General features: G+C 58.4%; 3 protein-coding genes across 3 annotated transcripts in view; 2 read left to right on the forward strand and 1 right to left on the reverse strand.

Annotated features, from left to right (window-relative positions):
- The window catches only part of AIFM1 (apoptosis inducing factor mitochondria associated 1), a 41,711-nt gene extending 32,105 nt beyond the window's left edge, over positions 1 to 9,606 (forward strand). The window contains exon 17 of the mRNA XM_065729244.1: positions 9,593 to 9,606. The gene's annotated coding sequence lies outside the window, so the exon portion shown is untranslated. The remainder of the gene's footprint in view (positions 1 to 9,592) is intronic.
- UTP14A (UTP14A small subunit processome component) lies at positions 4,801 to 9,524 on the reverse strand. Its single transcript, XM_065729806.1, has 14 exons — positions 9,171 to 9,524; positions 8,924 to 9,084; positions 8,758 to 8,822; positions 8,453 to 8,595; positions 8,137 to 8,292; positions 7,532 to 7,651; positions 7,355 to 7,449; positions 7,042 to 7,165; positions 6,877 to 6,954; positions 6,361 to 6,772; positions 5,885 to 6,264; positions 5,627 to 5,814; positions 5,452 to 5,551; positions 4,801 to 5,134 (listed from the first exon to the last, which is right to left on the reverse strand). The coding sequence occupies exons 1-14, from the start codon at positions 9,522 to 9,524 to the stop codon at positions 4,865 to 4,867; spliced, it is 2,646 nt and encodes an 881-aa protein (XP_065585878.1). The 3' UTR covers positions 4,801 to 4,864.
- A 189-nt stretch (positions 9,607 to 9,795) lies between the features above and the next one.
- Positions 9,796 to 19,107, forward strand: ZDHHC9 (zinc finger DHHC-type palmitoyltransferase 9). Its single transcript, XM_065729254.1, has 10 exons — positions 9,796 to 9,879; positions 10,149 to 10,415; positions 15,245 to 15,405; positions 15,964 to 16,122; positions 17,073 to 17,210; positions 17,347 to 17,400; positions 17,699 to 17,796; positions 17,952 to 18,055; positions 18,451 to 18,616; positions 18,898 to 19,107. Exons 2-10 carry the CDS (start codon positions 10,249 to 10,251, stop codon positions 19,000 to 19,002), a joined length of 1,152 nt encoding a protein of 383 aa, XP_065585326.1. The 5' UTR covers positions 9,796 to 9,879; positions 10,149 to 10,248; the 3' UTR covers positions 19,003 to 19,107.
- Positions 19,108 to 20,953: the final 1,846 nt, after the last annotated feature.

The following is a 20,953-nucleotide window of genomic DNA, read 5'->3' on the forward strand; positions in this document are numbered from 1 at the left end:
CCCGCGGGAGGGGATTATGCGGGTTCTGCCCCGCACCGCACCTCCCCACCGCCTCCGGTTTGCGCGCGGCCCCGTGCATTGCGGCCGCACGGAGCCGGGACTCCGGGTTCGGAGGCCCCGAGCTCCCGAGGCGCTGCCCTGTGTGCGTGGCAGTGCCGTTAAACCCACGCGCTTTGCAGTGCCCCGTCCCGCAGGGCTCGGGGTGCGCGGTGCCGTCCCCAGCAGTGCCCTTCCTCCGCTGCTGTCACTGAAACTGGCCCACGCTTCGGCATCTCCGGGCCGGGAGGATCTACACCCGGGAGCTCTGAAAGGTGCCGCTGAAAAATTCTGCTGCTCTTCCGCAAGAAAAAAAAATATAACAAAAAAAGAAACCAAAACCAACCTCCTTCAAAAGCAGGCACTCCTTCAAAATGGGGAAATCTGAAAAGTACGGAGCGTCGTTCCCCCCCTCCCCCCCCCCCCCCCCGCGTGGGATGAGGCACCAAAAACTCTCCGGAGCATCCAACTCCATCGGGTGAAACACGAGGTCCTGACTGTTCCACGGGACAGCTCAGCCCGGCCCCACCATGAGCCCCGCAGCCCCCGCCCCCCGCTGCTGGTGTCACTGTGCTCCCGCTGCTGTGCACGGGACTCGTCCCCCCCCAGCTGTGTGTCCCCACGGCCCGAGGTGGGGCCGTGGCTGCTGGAGCAGCACTGGGGCTTTGTGCTCGGGGGGGCACTGCTGCGGGGGCTGCTGCGCTCTCTTTGGGGCTATTCCTACGGCTTCAAAGAGTGAGGCTGCGTCCACGCCGGGCAGACAGCTCAGCTCAGCTCAGCTCGGTTTTATTGGCGTGCGACGGCAATAAAAGGTGTCAGCTCCCACCACAGACCCCTCCGTGCCGTTTTCCATCCCAGTTACAAATACAGAATGATGACTTCTCCCATTGGAGCGGCTGCCACCGCCTCCTCCTCCCTGCACCGCCACCCCTTCGTGGCTCTGCTGTGGGAAGGGGGATCCCTCCTGGCTGTGGGCTGCGTTGCTTTGTGCCATCCACGAGTACGGCAGGGAGCTCAGAGCAGGGCTCGTCCCAGCAGTGCCCTCCAGGAGGTTCGTTGCGGGAGGCCGAGGTGACAGTCACCGCACTGTCACCGTGTCCGTCCCCATCCCTTGGCCTCGGAGGACAGCACGGTGCAGTGAGGGTTTGGGATGCTGGGCACACGGCGCAGTTCTGAGCTCCCCCTGCCGCAGCTCGGCTCGCTGCTGTCCCATCCCCAGCTCCGGCTTCAAGAGGCACCGAGAGCTCCTAATTGTGATCGCAGACAAAGAGAGCCGGCCTTTGAAGGCGGCACACGCGGCATCTGGCAGCACGTGCCTGCGGATCTGCCACGCTGCCGGCAGCCCCAGGGACACGGGGAGCTGGGGGTCAGGGCGCTGCTGGTGCCTGACTGTGGGATTTGCCCCAGGCTGTGAGAGCAGCTCCCGGCTCCGTGCCACGGACACAGGCACCCAGCGATGAGCTCCGTGTCGGCCACCATTCACAGTGCCGGCAGCATGCGGCTGCGTGCAGCTTTGTGTCCAGCCTTTGTCTTCAGGGGACATTTGGCCCCACGGGAGGTTTTGGGGCCAGTCCCGCGCTGGTGTCACACTGCTGCCTCAGGGCTGTCACCCCCGTCCCTCTTGGTGAGCATCTCTGTGGTCGCAGAGCCTTGGGAGGTACAGGTGGCAGCTGGGATGCACTGAGTGGGGGGGATGTGGGGGCTTTCCCCTAAATGCCCAGATGCCTGGGGACACGTGGGGACGCATGGGGACGCATGGGGACACAGGGACGCTCAGGGTGCGAGGACAGCTGGGTATCTGTCACCTCCAGGAGTGACACTATGATGCGACCCAACTGACCCGAGCAGCAGTGACAAGTCTGGTGGCCACCAGCCCGCATCCCACTGCCTGTTACCGAGCTCCACAGGGGCAACGCATTGCCACCCCAGGAGCCACACGGGTGGTGGCCACCTGTCCCCAGGGGGATCGGCCCCACTGCACGCACCAGGGTCCCAGCTCCGGCATCAGGGCAGCAATCTCTCGCGCAGGTTGTGCCGTGCTGGATACGGCATCTCCATGGAAACCCTCCCGCTCAGGCTGTGCGGGCTCGGGAGATGCCATCTCCACGGAAACGCGGGGCTGTGCAGGCCGGGATGCGCGGACGGCGCCCGGATGCTGCGGATAGAGGGTGTCCTGCGCTATGGGGTGACATGGGACGAGCGGTGCCACCGCTGCGGCCGGAGGGAGCCCGGGGAGGAGGGGACAGGGACGGCACCGCGGACTTCAGCACGGGGAGGTCCGGGAGAGCTCTGCCATGAGAGGGAGCAGTGCGGGACACCCTGATGGCCACGGGGGCCCCGTTGCAGTCGGTGGGACCCGGGGTTGATGCCGACAGTGCCATAGCATGGGAAGCCGGGGGGCCTCCGGTGGGGGCTGAAATTTCACCCTGAGGAATAGCCCGGATGAAGTACTTTGCAGGTTATTTATAGCCTACCCTAAAAAAAAAAAAAAAAAAGAAAGAAAGAAAGAGAGAAAACAACAACAAAACCCCCTTTATTTGTTGACTTTAAATCTGCCTTTTCCATTCATCCCGTTCTCAAGGGACACAACGGAGCCCCGGCACCGGATGGCCAACCCCCCCCCCCCCCCCCCCACACACACACACCATCCCTCCGGGGTGGGGGGGCCCCAATGGGGTCCCCACATCGGAGCAGCGCTGCACCCCCACGGGCTCAGGGCACGGCCGCCCCGGGCTCAGCGCACGCTCCCTCCGTCCCCGCTGGCAGCTCGGCCGCCCTCAGCCGGGCTCCGCACGCTGTAAACCTGGCTTTGACGTCGCCCGGAAAGTAGGCCAGTAAGAGCAAACTGCAGCCGCTCGCTCGCAGCCCTCTCCGGGGACGGCGTGCGCATTAGCAAAGCCGCTGCGCTCCGGGGGCTCCGCGCACGGAGGAGGATCGCGCTGCTCTCTCCTCTCGGTGCGTTTGGACTCGTCCGAGCTGGCGTGTGCTTGTGGGGCTGCGGTGTGCTGCGGGGAGGGGACGGGCAGCTGCCTGCAGGGATCCCCCCCTCCCCCCACCAGCCCCCTTCCTGCAGCGCGTTGCAGCTCCTGATTTATTTTTTAATTAAAAAGCGAGCACCGATGTCGCCGTGCTCTGTAGCCTTATTTCTGTGGGGATGGCGGAGGGATGTGAGCTGCCCTCGGCACGGGGGAGGGTGAGCCTGGGGGGGGCTGCGTAGGGCACAGTGTCCCCAGCAGTGTCCCCAGCTCCTGGGTCCTCGTGTGACCCACCCCAGCTGCTCAACACCAATGTTTTCTGCATTTGTTTTGGAAGTATTTTTGGATAGCAGAAGCCCCAGCCCACCCTGGCTGCCCGTTCCTGGCAGGATTAGGCACCTGCAGCCAAAATTCAGCACTGAAGCCGCCTTCAGACTGAGGATCCGTGCTCCAGCAGGTCCATGCTGCTGCTTCAAGTGGGCACAGCCTGTGACAGCCTTTAACCCCACTGTTCTGTGTAGACCTTTTGGGCTGGGTGGCCTCAGTCCTCTCCAGGATCAGCAGCCAGGAGGCCCTGACACTGCCACCCCACTGCCTCTGCCATGGGGTAGCTGAGAAGGGCCCAGTGTCCTTAACAAGCCACTCCAGCAGGGAGGCTGAGCTGTCTGCAAACACCTGAATCCAGGTACTGTCTTCCCCTGGCTCCAGGGCACTTCAGGTTTTACTAAAGTGAACAATAAATCCCAACAGTGACACCCGTGTTGTCCCCCATGGATGTCAGCAAAACATTCCACAGAAGCTGGGCGTTGATTTGGGACCAGCAGCCCTACAAGGGGCTCCTCAGCATCCTGATACAGGTCACTGCCCTCTTCTTTCATTTTTCTTTTTCAGCCCTGCATTTCCCAACAACACAACCATGTTCCTGTCTGCAGCCTCTATTAAGTTGCTGCATGGGGTCAGGGGTGCCCCAGTGAGGGCAGAGCAGGGACAGAGGGCAGCATCCACTCTGTATCCCAACCTCTCCAACTTTCCAACTTCCACATCAGCCCAAAGTAAAAGAGCCTCTCCTGAGCTGCGTGAGAGAGCCCAGCATACCCAGGGGCACAGCACACCACAAGCTGTGGGGTTGGGATGCCCCAGGCCCAAGGGACATACCTCCACCCCATGAAGTGGAGGCAGGAGGAGATGGCCCCAGCACCAGGGATGTGGCTTCTTAGGACAGCAGCAGCTCCAGCTCTGGCTGGTCCCTCCTTCTCTCAGGACAGGGAGTGTTCCTCCAGCTGGCATGAACGTAGCACACACGTGGGAAGAGGTAGGAGAGGCCTGGAGGGCACCCAGCCTGTTCCTGCTTCACCGTACCACTGCAGCACCATGCCTGGCCCTCAGCTGCAGGGAAGGATGGCTGTGCTGGGGCAAAGCTCAGTCCCAGCACATGCAGGCCAGAAGCAGAGCCACATATATATATATATATATAATGAGGCATTAAAGACAAAAACAAGAAGCAGATGAACAAGAAGCAGATGAGATCTAGCACGGGGGCAATGGCTCCAGCTCCTCTTCATGCTTCCTCCCACCCCCCACCCCTAAGCTGAACTCCAGCAGCCTGACCCACTGCAAGCTGTTCACACTACCATAGGACACAGAGGCCTGCCCTGCATCAGGCCCCAAGGACAGGCAGGAGGGCACCAGCTGTCCTGGCCCTGGGGCAGCCACACACACTGCACACACACGGTAACCCAGCACTTTTATTGCTCCTGGTTTTGTCTTAGGGCTTTCTAACCCGGCCTCTCCACAGGAGGGAAGCACCAGGGCATGCTCCCCAGCACCGTGGGGGCCAGGCCAGCACCCACAAGCTATCGTGCTCTCCTGTGGCGGCGCTGGGAGGACTGCTTGCGTTGTTCAGGAGCTGTTTCTAAAGCCAGCTTGGTTCCACTGTCAGTGGTGGCCACAGAGGGGACGTCCTCAGCAGAGAGGGGCTGGATGATGTGGCCTGCCCGTGTGACAACGCTGGGGGTGGTGAGCTTCTGGAAGGCACGCTGTGTGTTCCACGTGGAGCCCACGGGTGTCGAGATGCTCTGCTCAAATTGCTGGTGCCTCTCAAAGGGGAAGGGCAGCTCGCTGACCTGCAGGGAAACAGCAGATTGGGGGGCACTGCCAGAATCCTGGCCCTGCACACTCTGGGGCTGCTTTCATCCCACGTGGACATCAACTTCTGGCACTCCATGACCCGCTCTGCCCGATCCCCTCCTCCCTGCCCCTCTAAGTCTGACGTTTGGTAAGCCTCAGGACAGCTGATACAAGAGCACTTGAGTGATAAGCCTGTGAATTCCACCTCCCTCACTGCCCCCCAGCAGTCAGAGCTAGAAATAAAGCAGCCCTTTACAAGCAGGGAAGTTTTGGACAGGTTCTGCCCAAAGCCCAGGCCAGCTCCAGCACTCACCTGATGCGCCGCCGCGTGGATGTTGCGCTGCTCACTAATGATAACATGGGGCAAATGCTGGTCCTTCCTGGGAGGCGCTGGGGCCGGCTTGATCAGAAACCTGCCAGACAGGTGAGGACATCAGATGCTGCAGCAGAGCTGAGGCACGTTGCTGCTGCAGCCCATCCACACGTACCGTTTCCTTTTCTTGATGCTGGGCTTCAGGCCCGTGCCTCCCCACTCGCCCCAGCCCGGCAGAACCAAGTTGAGTGGCTGTGGCTTCGCGGCCTGCTCCGCTCTGCGCTTCTCCCGATTGAAGTCAGCAACCACATCGTCCCCAGCAAAGGCCTCTGTGATCACTCCTCGTTGGTCAAAGCCACCTTCCTGCAGAGATGGGAGTTACAGCCCCACGGCCAGCCTGGCCCCCAGCCCAGGACAGCCCCATGCTGCTCACCTCTTCCTCCATGACCACAGGTAGGCTGGGGCACTGAGCCTCCTGGAGCTTTCCAGACAACACAGACTGCAAGTTGATGATTTTCTTCTTGGTTGTTGGTTTCTTGGCAGGCTTGGGCCCAGCTCTGCCTTCCTTCTGACGGCGTGCTGGCTTCTCTGCATCCACAGCCTTTGGTTTCTCCTGCTCCACTGCAAGCTCCTCGGAGGCCAGAGCCTCAATGTCCTCCATTGTCTGCACACGGTGCAGTTGTTCTGACAGCAAGGGCTCCTCCTGAGCCTGGGGAGGCAGCTCAAGCCCCGGGCTTGCCTGCTCCTCAGCAATGACTGGGTGGACAGAGCCATCCCCCAGCACTTGCTCAGGAATTTCTGTCTCATCAGCACCTATGCATCGAGGGAACAGTGGAGGAACAGCCACCCCGTGAACAGCAAAGGAAAAAGAAGGACATTTGAGTGAAAACACAAGCCCTAATGACCCACCTTGCCCTGTGACACTGCAGACATCAGGCAGGTCTGTGAGCTCCTCGCTGCGCTGCTCAGGACACCCTGCCTGCTGCTGCCGTGCTCGCCGCTTCTGCTGAAAGTCTTGTAGCAGTGCCTCCTCCTCTGACAGCTCTTCCTCCTCCTCCGACACCTCCTCCTTGCTCTCTACAGCAACTGGCACTGCAGCATCTCCAAGACCTTCTGGCAGATCAGGCTCCTGGGCTGGGTCACTGGGTTTGCCCAGCATCCAGGGATTTGCTCTGTTCTCTCCCAGGGAGATAGAAGGGATGGCTGTGGAAGTGAGGTCCTCCTCAGGCACATCAGCTGGCTCCTCCTCAGGCAATTCCACCCGCACCTTCTGTGTCAGCTCCTTGTTTCTGGCCAGCTGCTCCTGCAAGGCTTTGCGGGCCTGGAATGGGATTGAAATGTTTCTAACACAAGCCAGAAGCAACAGCACACCCCTTTCCTTGCCCTGCTCTCAGCTGTCCTCCACTTTCCCTAGCTGCATCTCACCTCCAGGTCGTACTTGGCCATAATGGCTCGGGAGCGGGCCCATTTCCCCTTGTTCTGGTGTTTGAGACTCATTCGCTCCTGGGGGAGGCAAAGAGAAGCATCAGAAAGAGCACCCTCAGGAGCAGGGAATTCCCAAAGGATGAAGGAGAAGCAAGGAAGAAGCACCTGCATCCGGAGCTGATCAAGCTCCTCCAGCTTTGCCAAGGCAGCCTCGGGGTCTGACTTCTGCAGCATCTCAAACTCCTTCAAGGCCTTGCGCCTCTTGCTTTTCTTCAGCACACGATGGTACCTGCAGCACAAGGGCAGACAGCCGAGGAGTGAGACCTGACACAGGGCACCCAGCCTCTGCTTTGACAAGGGAGCACTGCTTTGTGCAGGAAGAAGCACAGCTTCCCAGGAACATTTCAACGCAACTCTCTGCTTTCCTTCACCTTTTAACCACCCCCAGGCACTGAGCCCAGCAATGCTATAGCCTTACTTCTTGCTCTTGATCTTCTTCTCTCGACGAGCCTTGGCTTCATAGTAGGACTGCAGGACTCGAGCCTTCTGCAGCTCTGCTCGCCGCCTCTTGGCCTGCCAGGAAACACAGTGCAATGGCAGGAATGAAGAGAGAGGCCTCAAGAGCCAGAGCACAGCAGAAAGAAGAACCACTCACCTCTTCCAAGCTCATTGCCTGCAACGAGGCTTTCTCCTGCGGTGTCAGGAGTGGGTCTGTGATGGGCTGCTGTGTTTTGTGGAGTAGACCAAAGATCTCCTGCTCCAGGGGAGTTCGGGGCTGTTGGTGGGACAGAACAGGCAGTGAGACAGCACGAAAGACTGCACGAAGAGATATCCACACACACCTTCCCATCCTTCCTGACACCAGAGCAGTCCCATAGGAGGGACAAGCCAAAGACCCAGGCCCTAAAGGAGACAAGGAGAGATCTCTGCACAGACAGGAGGATGCCTGCTGAGCTGGAACCTTGGTAGAGACAGCCCTAACCTGGGAAAGATCAACAGGGACGAGCACCGCTCCTGAGGAGCAACACAAACTACAAGGGAACTTGCATTCAACACCAGAAGAATAACCAAAATGTATAGGGGTTTTGTGAACCAAACCCTTTATCTCCAAGACAAGGAGCTGAGTGCTATGAGCAGGCACCTAGGTCAGCAGAGGGACTAGGAAATAGCAGGCTTAGCTGATGGGCTGAGTGCCAAATACAGGCAGGGGGAAGAACTGTGCCCAACAGGCAGCAGTGTTGGGCATGCGATAGCACCCACCTTCCACGCTGAAACCACTTTCTCCAGTGGGGCAACTGCCACAATCTCCTCCTTGAGAGGGAAAACCAACTGCTCTGCTCGGCGGTTCTGCAGAACCACTGGCTGCCACTTGCCAACATCTTTAGAAGTCTTGACATAGGCAGCCTCTCTCACAACCTGCAGATGGGAGCAAGAAGGAAAAAAGGTGAGCAGAGAAGCTGACCTGTCGAACAAGACAGCATTAGAGAGAAGCAGATGGCACAAAGGGGCTAAAGAGTACCCCTTAAGGGTGCCCACTCTGTCCCCCACTGTGCTGCCTTCCCACAGCCCCACATACCCGCTCTGCCTCCTCCTTGCTGAGTGGCAGCTCCACTGCCTTCTTCTGCTTCACTCTGCTGAGCTCCTTCTTCACACTGCTCAGGGCAGACCGGGCACGGATGGGCTGCAGGAGCTCAGACAAGACAAGCTTCTCCCCAGCACCTACACAAGACCCCGTGCATCAGCACCACCGTGGTACCACCAAGTGGGGCAGCACCAGGGAGAGGCACCTTCAGCCTCACAGTGCAGCACAGTGCATCCCAGGGGCTCCCTCCAGCAGATGGGGAGCAGCCTCCTCCATGGGGGAGCCGGGGGGAACCCCACCTTTACAACTAACGTTGAACTCGGACACCTGCGCGCTCGCCTCGGAGCGCTCGGCCAACTTCCTCCTGTCAGAACGATAAAAGAACAAAAAACGAAATAACCGCGTGGGTGCCGCCACGTGCTCCTCCCGCCCCGTGCCCGCGGGACCTCGAAGCCCCACACTCACCGCTTCCGCCCCGTGAGGGCGCTGACCGCCTCCAGGAGCTGCCGGTGCCGCCGCTCGCCATCCTCCGCCTCCTGCCGCGCCACGCACACGGTCACCGGGGCCGGGCCCGAGGGGGTGAGGCCCAACCCCGACCCCAGCCCCGCTCGGTGCGAGCAGGCGCGCTCCCACCAGACCCCGCGGGGCAGCGGAGCACCCGGTGCCGGGGAGCGGAGCCCCGCCCGGTGCCGAGCCCGCGGATCCCGCTCACCTCCTCCTCCTCGCTAGCGCTCCCCGCCGCCTCGGCGCCCAGCCACTCCTCCGCCATGGCGTCGCAAAGTGCCGTAAAGTGCGACGCTTCCGCCCTGCCCCGGCGCCGCGCTTCCGCCCGGCTCTTGACGTCACGGTTGCCATGGCAGCGGAGCCCGGGCACCGCCTCGCAGCGGGCGGAGCCGCGGCCGAACGGTGGCGGAAGGCCCACGGGGCCGCGCTGCGGGCAGGGCAGGGCGGGGCGGGGCAGGGCAGGGCGGGGCGGGGCAGGGCAGGGCGGGGCGGGGCAGGGCGGGGCAGGGTGGGCGGGGCGGGCCGTGGGGAGGCGCTCGCTATAGCGGCCCGAAGTGACCATGCGGGAGCGGTTCCCCCTTTCCCGTTCTTATCCCGTTCCCCTCCGTCTCCTTCCCCGCCCCTCCGGAGGTCCCCGGCAGCGCCCGACCCGGCCCCGCCCCCGCCACGTGCCGGGCCCCGCCCCCCTCCCCGCCTCCCCTTGTTCGCACGGCAGCGTTGGTAACAGCCAGAGACTGACACCGCGAACAACCAATGGGAGAGCGAGAAGAGGAGCGGCGGGGCGGGGCGCCAAGCGGCGGCGGACCAATGGCGTGCGCGGCCCCTCCCAGGTGACGGCGCGGGGCGTGGCGGCCCCTCCCGCGGCGCTGAGCGGCGATCGGCGCGGCCCGCTCCGGCGCTGCCGACACCGCCCGGGGGTGAGCGGCGGCCCCGCGCTCCCCTCCCTCCACCCCTCCCTCCTCTCGTCTCCTCTGTCCTCATCCCGTCCCCATTCCCGGGGAGGGGGGGGCGGGACCCGCGCAGGGTGGGCCCGGGGCTTTCCGCGGCCGCGCCCTGTCCCCCCCACAACACACACCCAACCGCGGGTTGCCATAGCGACACCGTGAAAAAAGACTGGTGGGGGGGGTGTTGTCGTGGCAAAACCCCCCTCCCCATCCTCCAGTGCTAAGCCGCCCTCTCCCCGCAGCGCACGGCCCAGCCCAGCCCGGCCCAGGCGGGCCCGAGGATGCCGGGGGCGGCGGAGCGGCAGCGCCCGGCCGAGCGGCGGCCCCAGTGACGGCCCCGCCATGTCGGTGATGGTGGCGAGGAAGAAGGTGGTACGGAAATGGGAGAAGCTGCCGGGGAGGAACACCTTCTGCTGCGATGGCCGCATCATGATGGCCCGGCAGAAGGGCATCTTCTACCTGACTCTCTTCCTCATCCTCGGCACCTGCGCCCTCTTCTTCGCCTTCGAGTGAGTGCTGGTGGGGGGGGGGGGAACTGGGGGGTGGGGGCCTCCTGACACTGCGCTGCTGCACTTGGGGGGGGCAAGAAGGGTACCACTGATGGGGCTTTGTGCCCTTCCTCCCATCGCCGTGATGGGCCCTTTGCCCAGTGGGAGGGGACGGGGACCAGCGTGGCATCAACGCACCCTGACAACGGGGAGAGGGCTCAGCACCCACCCCACCGTCCCAGAGCTGCTGGCGGCATGTGGTGTGGCCCTGCAGCCCTTCCAGGTGGGCTATGCCCAAGGGACAGGGACTCTCCCCTCCCACAGCCCTCCTGTGAGAGTGGCAGCCTAGATGTATGCTGATCCCCCTAGAAAATAGACTGTGGCATGTGTCTGGCCAAGTGCTGGTGTTGTGTGAGGGGCCAGGACAGCTCTTTGGCCTGATCAGGAGATGTCAGCTTCAACAACAACAAAACTTTCCTTCTTCAGCCTCTGCTGGCGTGTTTTTGTTGGTCTCAGAGAGGTGAAGTCCTGGTGTTAGGTAACACAAAAGCTCTTTAAGGCGGCAAAGTAAACAGAGGAACCTGTTTGTTCCTCTGGTCCTTCTCCCAGACCAGTAGCCCAGGTGTCGGCCTCCTGGGTGTCTGCCCCAGCCCAGGGAAATGGCCTCAGCCTCCTCTGAAGCTAACACAGCATTGCCCTCCGTGTTAGCAGACACGGCCTTGGGATGGCTTTCTGGAAGGCCCCATGGAGGCCCTCTTGCATCCAAGCTAGCAGGTAGTGTCCAGTGTCTGGCCCCAGCTGGGAACCAGATGGGTTTTTCTGCTCAGTCGCCGCGTGGTTTTGGAGTGAGCATCACACAGCTGTAAGACAAGGTGCTGGGCTCCTGAAAGGATTCCTGACTCAGTGGCAGAGGTAAGCAATGACACTGCTTCCTGATGATGTCCTATCCGAAAAATGGGGCTCAGACTTCCTGCCTTGCAGGAACAATTACTAAGTGTTACTACTCCAGAAACACTTACTGGGAGAGGTAATTGCTCCTGCTCCCTGCAGAGCCCGTTCCCAGTCTGTCCCCTGCTGCATGCAGCTCGTGGAGCAGCACAGATGTTCCCTGTGCCCTCAGCCCTGCACGTGCTGGCAGTGACAGTGGTTGGAAGCAGAATGGTTCTGCAGGGAGAGTCTGGAGAAACCCAAAACACCGATGCGATGATCTCAGACCACGATGCCTTAACGCTCTCTGTTTGTAGGAGGTGGTTTTGTTAGGAAATTGTCGGTGGCTTTTTGAATTTGGGAGAGGAATGAAATGTTGATTTCCAAACCAGAAACACTCCGCAAGCTTTCTGTTTTGCTTACAAAGGTTGTCAGTCTGGTGCTGGAGCCCTGGTTGCCCTTTGTGTTGTCTGTGTGCATTAGGGTGATGGAGCTGGAGGGCTTTGGCTTTCATCTTTCTGCTTGCTGGGTGTGTTACCTGTTCCTTTGAGCTCGTGGCAGTGAGATTTCATTTGCACTGAAATTCACCATTTCCCCCCCAAAGTTTGTCCTGCAATGGACCGACTGGGGCCGGTGGGGTTCGGCTGCTGAGGAGCAGCAGCCTGCTGAGTGGAGGAGTCCTTTCAGCCCTTGTGTGCTGACTGCAGGGTGCCTCTCCGGAGCGTTGGCTTCATTCAGCTGAATCACTTGCGCAGTCACACCTTGGCTGAGCGAGGCCGGGGCTCCATCCTCAGCACCGCGCCGGCTCCGGTTACAAACGCCGCGGTGTCGATCCGCTGGTGACTGGCATCGCACGTCACGAGATAAGCTGCTCGCAGAAGGAGTCCTTCCCAGCAGCCAAATGACAGCCTTTCTGCTTTGGCTGCTGCTGGTGGCTTTTTTCCCACCCCTCCCCCCCCCCCCCCCCCCAACGATCTGCCGCATCTCCGCTTCAGCAGAGCCAGTGAGCGGGCGTCAAGATGTTTTTCTTCTCTTGACCTCAAAGCTGCGGACTGAAATCCTATTAGAGGGGAGAGGAGGAGGCCCAGAGGACGGATCTGGCTGCTGTACCTGGAGGCCATCCCCTCCATCCCCACGGAGCAGAGGCACTGGACTCCGTGGGGGCACTGAACAGTGACCCCAAGTACAGAGCACAGCTCCTGCTCCCAGGCTGAGCCGGTCCCCGTGGGGTCGGTCCCTGCATTTCACTGGCTCTGCTCCACAGCCATAAAGTCTAATGTCCCCTTGGTGCTATCCGAGGTGTGTGTTGGATGTGCAGGCTGCTGGATGCGATGGGAAGCACAGGTGGAGCTCTGCTGAAATGGCTTTGGGAAGGACAGGAGTGGGTAGTGCATCCCCTCTGACTGCGTGCGTTTCTGTTTGTGGTTTGCTGGTGTCCTTGCAAGGGCTGTCCTGAGGTGACAGGCACCCACTTCTCTTTTCCTTTTGTCTTCAGCTTTTCAGCACAAGCACTCGATGTCTGTAAATGTTACAGCTCGATAGTGCCCGCCGTGCCAGGCTCCTGACTGTGGGAAGGGGCTGCTGTTTGCTTTTCTGATAACTGAGCTCGTTTATGGTTTTTTTTTCTACGTTCTCAGCTATGTAGAGATTAAAATGTCTTTGTTTTTTGATAAGTTGAGAAGCCTAGGCTGACCCTTCGTCTGACTTTGCCTTCCGCTCATTTCTCTTTCGTAAGCCCCAGCCATTCAGGATCGAGTGCTGTTTGGAGGTGCGGCCAGGGAGGCTTTCCTCTCTGCTCTTTCAGGTCCTTGTCAATCCCTGTCCAAAACTGCACAGGAGCTCAGAGCTCAGCTCACGCTGCTCACAAGCACGTGTGCCTGTGCAGAGCTGCCTCTGCATTCCTGCATCACCTGCCCTTTGCAGGTTACTCCTCTGCTCCTCTCCTCTCCTCTGCAGACCCTGGTGCTGCCTTCCTGCTGATGGGGGTTTGTGCAGCTGGGGAGCACCCAGCTCGCAGTGTGGCTGTGCTCCTTCGGGGTCTGTCACTGCTGGGTGATGGGCATGATTTCTGCCGACAGCTCTGGCTGTGCCTGAGCGTGGTGGATGACCCCCAGCCCGGAGCGTTGTGGTGCAGACAGAGCTCAGATTTTCCCCTTTCCTCTAAGCTGTGCTGGGTGTGGTGGCCACAGCACAGCTCCCCAACCGGCCTCAATGCCACCGGGACAGCGAGCCTTAAACTCGCAGCACCTCCATCTGTTGCTTCTGGCTGCTCCCCCCTCCCCTTTCTAATGGTCTCTTTGTTTCAGTCTTTCTCACCCCCCCCTCCCATGACGTATTGTAATAGTGCTGTTATTGTCTGATATTAGATGACAAAATGCTCCAGAACACAGATACTGCTCTGGGAGGGGAGGAGGAGCCATATCCTGACATCCCAACAGTACGTCTCTGTTGGTGCTCAGCTTTCCCAAACAAAAGGTCTTTAAAATGTCTGTTACTTAGCGGTGTAAATGAATTACCAAACATAAAACCAAAGGCTCCTGGCTCAGCGAGCACCTGGCTGCCTCCTCGTCCCTGCTGAGCCAGGACCCATCCTGCTCTGCCTGGTGCTGCAGCAAGGAGGATGGCTCACTGTCCATCTCCTAAAATCGCAGCCTTGGTCCCATTCCTGTGCCACGTGGTGTGGTAGCAGCACAGTGCAGGCTCACCTCTGCCTCCCCCCCACACTGCTTTCCTTGCAGGGCTGCCCAGCATGCAGCAGGTCACATCCGTGCTGGTGCTTGTGCACAGGGCCTCTGGTGTAAAGCTTCATCCTGTGCCTGAGGAGCGTACCCAGCGCACATCACGTGCTTGCAGGTAGTAAATCTCAGTGCTGACAGAGTGCTGAAGAAACTCGTGGAGGTGTCGGTGTGTGGCTGGGAGCTCTGGCACGGTTTCAGCTCAGCATTAATGCAGTTCATGAATCCTTTCTCTGAGCCCGTAACGTGTTCCTGTTGTTACAGAGGCCGTAAAAGCTGTCCTGTCAGCTGGACAAGGGTCACGCTGCAGCCCTGCAGCCCTTTGGGGCAGACCACGTGCAGCCCTTGCAGGAGTAAACCGTGCTCCTTCCCAAAAAGGGACCCAAGGTTGCTGTGCAATTGCAAGTTGACTTGCAGCTCTCTCTCTCTAGACTTTGTCCTGAACAAAGGGAAGGCGAAGTTGAGCTGCACTGAGGCAGTGAGCCCAGCCCTCCCACTGCTCGCTCTGGCTTTGCAGAGTAGGAGTGCTCCACTCCAAGGGCTGTGCTGTTTCGAGTAACTGCAGAGTTGGTAGTGTCTAAAATTAACGATGCTGGTTTAGGGGACGGGCCCTACGTGTCGCTGCGGCCAAGGCATGCCGTGGTGTGTGGTCTGTCTGTACTTGGCTGCACACTGGGGACAGTCACCAGAGTCAGACAGCAGCACGTGGAAATCTGTTGAGCCTTCCTTCAGTGGAGGGTGAGTTTGCAGAATTTATTGCTGCAGAGGAAGCAGAACTTCACCCCAACATAAGCAGGCTTTTCTGAAGGAGACAAGGTACAAGTGTATTTTTTATCAGCCTGATTCCGTGACTTCTGCACACACCTCCTGTGTGGCCTGTGCTGAATCACCCTTGGAGACATTTACAGGTGTCCAGAAGAGTCGTGAGGCATAACGGGATTATTTTCCTTTGTCCTTTTGCACTGCCTCAATCAACAGCATTATCAACACAAATTTCTGCTTGGGCCTTTCTGTATGTGTAAAGCAAACAAACCTCAGGCTGCGTTTCCTCTCTCAGGGGCGCGCATGGGAGAGCCCTCCTACTTCATTTGGAACTACTTTGGAGGCCCTTGCCTCAGAAAAGCCAAGGGAAGCCAGGCCACAGACCTTATTGTGACCCAGTTCGTTGCTTCCTGGCCTCTTTTGCAGGTGCAGGTACCTGGCAGTCCAGCTCTCCCCAGCCATCCCTGTGTTTGCAGCAGTTCTTTTCCTGTTTGCCATGGCCACGCTCCTGCGGACGAGCTTCAGTGATCCTGGGGTGATCCCAAGAGCCCTGCCTGATGAAGCAGCCTTCATTGAGATGGAGATTGGTGAGTGCTGCACCAGCTCAGCTGGTGATGGCTGGAAAAGCTTTGGTGTTTCTGGCCTAGTTTCAGTTCTCTGCAGAGCTTTATTCCCTGTTAAGCCTCCAAAAGTCCCAGACTGGGCATCTTACAACTTGTGGGCTAATTCTGCTTGGCTGAGCCTCAGAGAGATGGTGCAGTGTTCCTTTCTGGCAGCCTTTCCACACAGTTTTCTATGTCTGTAGCTGCGTACATAAGCTCAGTTTGCTCTTCGTAAGGGATCAGAAAGCTTGATGAGGGACCTGTAATTCTCCAAGTAAAAAGGAAATATGTAGGATCTGCTCAGTGATCTATGTATTTTATTTTCTTACCTTTCCCATATACTCATGAAAGCTCTGGCATCTCTTCCTCCAGCCCCAAGCTGCCAGGTTGGCTCTGGAGTGTATGAGCAGAGCTACATCCACTGGCTCTAGACCCAGCAGGTTCTGAGCCAGCAGGTAGGAAGAGCAGGGAGGACAGTTAGTTGCACTGCTCTCGTCTTGCCTTGTAGCAGCAGTCTGATCTCTGCTTGGTTCTCCCTCTCAGAGGCCACCAACGGGACTGTGCCACAGGGTCAGCGCCCGCCCCCACGGATTAAAAACTTCCAGATCAACAACCAGATAGTGAAACTCAAGTATTGCTACACGTGTAAGATCTTCCGTCCACCCCGTGCCTCGCACTGCAGCATCTGTGACAACTGTGTGGGTGAGTAGAAGAGGCTGTGGCTGCTCCTGTGTCCGGGTGCCAGGGAGAGCCAATGGAAGGGAGCAGGTGAGGATCTGCACTCAGTCTCTCTCTGCATCCTGTCTCACGCTGCACATGCTTCCAGCAGCGATGGAGGAAGTCCAGCGTGGTGTTGTCTGAACAGATGGGGACAGTCTGCCTCATCTTAAGCCCAAGGAGCTTGAGATTTGCTCAGGAACCTGAAGCCAGATGGTTTGTCTTTGCCAGCATCTCTTTGGCAGTAACTACTCTTATATAAGTCTGAGTTATCCGTGTAAACACAGAATCCGTTTTTGAGTTTCCTGAACTGTTGGGTGAGAGGATTCCAGTGCAGAGCTGCAGCTTGTGTGAAAACAGCTAGATGGACTGGCTGGGACACTGTGCTGTTTCAGCAAGTGCCCTTTTTTTTTTGTCTTGTCCCCTTCCTGCTGCCACAGCAGCTCTCTTAGTCCTCATACGTGCTATAATTAGCTCATATTCCCCTTCTTTTGAATCCATCTCCCGTGCAGCCCTTTGAGCATTTATTCAGTCTCTTGAGCCCTTTTGTAATGACCCCAGTCGGAGTAAAGCAGCACGTGGGTTAGATGAGAACTGCTGAACCCCCAAACCCTCAGCCAACCTGTGTGCTGCTTTAGTAAAAGCTATTTTACCTCAAGTCTCTGGGAGAGAAGCCACACGTGGGGCTGAGCTCTTAAGTTCTAGCTGAATGTGCAAACTGGCTCAGGAAAACAGTCCCACCCTCTTTTACACAGCCTCCACTGCTCCCTCTGGAAAGGGGCATGACACAGAGCCTTGAGTTAGCCCGGGAGCTGCCTCGTTAGCCCAAGGAGTCCTTGCCAACCGTGTACATTTTTGAGTTCAGGGCACAGAAATAAGCACCCGGAGTCAGAATAGTGTTAGGGCAGCTCTGATTTCCATCTTTGCTTTCACAGAGCGCTTCGACCATCACTGTCCCTGGGTGGGCAACTGCGTGGGGAAGAGGAACTACCGCTATTTCTACCTCTTCATCCTCTCGCTGTCACTCCTCACCATCTACATCTTCACTTTCGACATAGTCTACGTAGCACTGAGTGAGTCTGGCTGGGCTGGCTGAGGGTGAGGGAGGATGCTGGCAGCGTTGTGAACCCAGAACTGACAGACTGTGAAAGGGAGCTGCACTTGGTGTGATGTCCCACAGTCCAAATACCTTTTTCTTTATATTGCCAGAATCTCTGAAGATCGGGTTCCTGAACACATTGAAGGAAACCCCAGGGACATATCCTTCCCACAGTAGCAGAGGGGTTGGCTTCTCCTAAGCTGATGGGGGAAGTGTGAGCTGCATTATGGAGGGATTGAAGTTCTGATGCCTAGGCTCCTCTAAGGAGTTCTTCAGGGTTTCCCTCCTTTCCTCCTTGATTTACAAGGTAATAAGCCATTTTAGTGGCTTTTGGGAGGGGTATAAGACAGAAAAATTGTGCCTGAGTGAAGAAAAGAAACTGGACCAGTGTGCCTGGGTGTAGTGACTCAGCTGGGCTTGACGGTCTGCCTGATTCCCAGTCCTTAACTGTTCTCACTGTACTGGAGGTGCTTATCTGTTTCTTTACCCTGTGGTCGGTGGTGGGGTTAACTGGTTTCCACACCTTCCTGGTGGCACTGAATCAGACAACCAATGAAGACGTAAGTAAAGTCTTTCTGTTCCGCTGAGTCACCCCTGTTTTTCTTTGCTTCCTCTACGTGTCCACCATTGCACCCACCTTTCTGACTCGCCCTGCTCGTGCTGCAGGGACAGGTGTGGACAGAGCAGACCTGAGCTTGTGTGCTGTCCATTGCAGATCAAGGGATCCTGGACTGGGAAGAACCGTGTGCAGAATCCCTACAGCCATGGCAACATGGTGAAGAACTGCTGTGAAGTGCTCTGTGGGCCTCTGCCCCCCAGGTACGTTCTTGAGGGACAACCTTGCTGTTGTTGCTCCAGATCCTGGGGCCCTGAGGAGGAGTTCTCCTTGCTTGGGTGCAGACCTGGCTGCCTTTCTCCCAGCACCGTGTGCTGAGGATTTCCCTCTCTCTGGGCCAGCTTATGGAGAGGAGGCTGTTTCCAGGACACTTGTTTCAGTGGACTCCCACTCTGAACTGGGATGCTGTCCAGTGGGCTTGCATTCTCTAGCAGAAATGTTGGCACTGTAAACTGGGATGGGGCTGTGCGTGGCCTGTTGTGGAGTCACAGAGCCTCTTCCCTCGACTTTTGTCGTCCATCAGCAGTTTTCCTATTAGGAAGAGAAGCTGATGCAGGTAAGGTGCAGGTCTCTTAACAGTGTGATTCTGTTCTTGCAGTGTCTTGGACAGAAGGGGCATTTTGCAGCAAGAGGAGAATGCAGCTCAGGAGGAGACCTGCACACGGGGACCCAGTGCTCAAGAACCCACCACCACTAAGGGCCCTGGGGGGCAGGCAGAAGAGAGCAGCACTCAGCAGGATGGCAGCCTTCCTCACCAGAGTGCCGTGAGTGATCCCTTCTGTATGGGCTGGGCCTACTCCTGCTTGGGTGTGAGCTGCTTATATCTCTAGCAGAAAAGGTCCAGGCTGCTCTTGCTGGAGCAATCCAGTGCTCCAGATCTTTGTGAAGCTGATGTTCTGCCCCTGTGGTGGACCCTCTTTTCCACTTTTCCAAAGCACAGATGAGAGCTCTGCCCAGGCAGGGGCTGTAGGGCCACATTTCTGTGCACAGATGTGCTCTGTATGGAGGTGCATTCATGCAAGTCACCACTATCTTCTCTCTCCAGGTCCCTGTGCCATCCCTGAGCAACGCTGAGATGCCAGAGGAGAAGCAGCTAACAACTGGGGAGCTCCCAGTCCTATCCCAGGATGCTGGGCAAGCAGAGCACTAGCCTCTGCTTGAAAGGGAGAACTTTCTTGTTTTGTCAAATCAAAGCTGGAAGTGATTGAGGAGAGGAGGAGATGGGCTGGATGGCAGGCAATGATTCCTCACGGCCCTTTTGCTTTAGTCATTATTCATCTCGATGCGCAGGCGGGGCGGGCTGCTGCTGGCCTTGCATGGTGGCCAAGGATAACGAGCACGGGTGGCCCACCGTGACCTCTGAGGGGCACTCCCCACCACTGGGGCCGGTCTCCCTGCGGGCCGAGGCAGGAACTCTTGCTCTGCAGGTTGTCTTCAATGCTAAATACTGGCCTGGTGGTCTGAGCTGTCCCCGCATCCGGCCCTGACTGAGTGGATAACTTGTGGTCACACAGCTTGGACGCGACGTTAGGGCCGGCCTGCGCCCTGCTGCTGAGGAATCCTGATGGGAAGGGGCAAGCGATTTATGGCAGTTACGTCCTCTCTCCCCTCCTCCCTCCTTCCCCTAATCTGTGGCATTGTTTTATTGGTGAACGTGGCAGGGGTTGTCAGGAGACATTGTGGTGCCAAAAGGGCCCAAAATACTGGGAAGGTGTTCTGCTGGCAGTGGTTTCTCAAGTCGCTTCCTTCCTGTGCCCCCTGCTCACTCGACTTAGCAGGTGTGAGAGCAGTGGTGCTGGGCCCTCCTTGGTGTCCTTCCCTGCAGCACACGTGTGCCAGGGTGGTGGGGAGGAGCAGGGCAGCCCTCCTTCCTGCTGCCCATCCCTGTGTGCACAGTGCCCAGCTGCTTCCTGACCTCGTGCCGGGGCCGGAGGTGCTGCTGGGTGCCTGCCCCCATCCCCACCAAGCAACCTCGGCCCCAGTTCTGTGTGGTGTTGTCGTGTCCCTGTGCCCCCACCCTGCATTTCTCAGCCATCCTCGACCAGCTTTCAGAGCCTTCAGCTCCTCTGGGCTTTGCAGGCTGCCCGCGGTGTCCCCATTGCACGAGGAAGGAGGAGAGGAGGTGGAGAGCCTAATACTCATTTCCCATCGCAGCTCTCCCTCTCTGGGGCCCTGCAGAGGCTGCAGAGCTGGAGGGAAGGTGGCTTTGTGTCCCAGCAGCTCCCCATCTGTGTGTGCTCTGTGCTGCAGCACACCCCTCCTTCCTGCCCTCCTGCACCACACTGCTTCCAGTGGTGGTGTGGGAGGGAGAAGAGGGCAGCCTGGTCCCTGCAGCTCCCTGGAACCAGTCCTGGTTTTCCTCCCTGCACACGTGGGGCGGCTCCACTGCTCTCACACACCTCTCCTGCCTGCACCAGTGCTCTATTGGCCAAATCTCAAAGTCATTGCGGGGGGGAAAAAAAAAAAAAAAAAGTGTATTTTGGGGGGTGTACTAATCTATTTTCTAACGCAGTGTGTCAAGTGCTGCCTGCTGGGCTGTCACGGATGCTGCCTGCACCTGTGGTTCCTGTCTGCTCTGTTCAGGTTCTTGTGAAGGAAGTGGGGGGTAGGGTGAGGGTTGTTTTTTCTTCTTCTTTTTTTTTAAAACAACAAAGGAAACTTAATTGCTTTGGAAATTGGCTGAGCTATTGCCTCTGCCTCTGTTTGTCTGTGCTTCCCCGAGCGAGCTGCTTCCTTCCCCCGTGCACCTCACACAGCCATGCAGTGCTGCAGCCAGCCCTTCTCTTACCTGTGTCCCGCTGTCCCCCGGAACGTGGCCATCGAGTGCAGCAGGGTCCTGGGAAGACAAACTGCCCGCAGCCTCACTGAGCAGACACTGCTCGCTGCCTGGCTCTCTCCCCGAGCCTTTGGGGTAGGTAGGCAGCAGGCTGAAGGCCAGAGCACGCTTTTATTGGGATCAAGTGTAAAGGAACAAACTCGAGGCTCAGCGGTCCGACACTACGGTGTGGGAGTTGGAGGTGGTTGAGTGCACGGTGAGGGTCCCCCAAGCCCAGGGTTTGGTTAGAGGTGATGCACTCCTGACCAGCTCCCGGCCCCCACGG

The sequence above is a fragment of the Cyrtonyx montezumae genome, unplaced genomic scaffold (assembly GCF_038088225.1).
Source record: "Cyrtonyx montezumae isolate F1298 unplaced genomic scaffold, pur_monq_1.0 scaffold_11, whole genome shotgun sequence".
Lineage (NCBI taxonomy): Eukaryota > Metazoa > Chordata > Aves > Galliformes > Odontophoridae > Cyrtonyx > Cyrtonyx montezumae.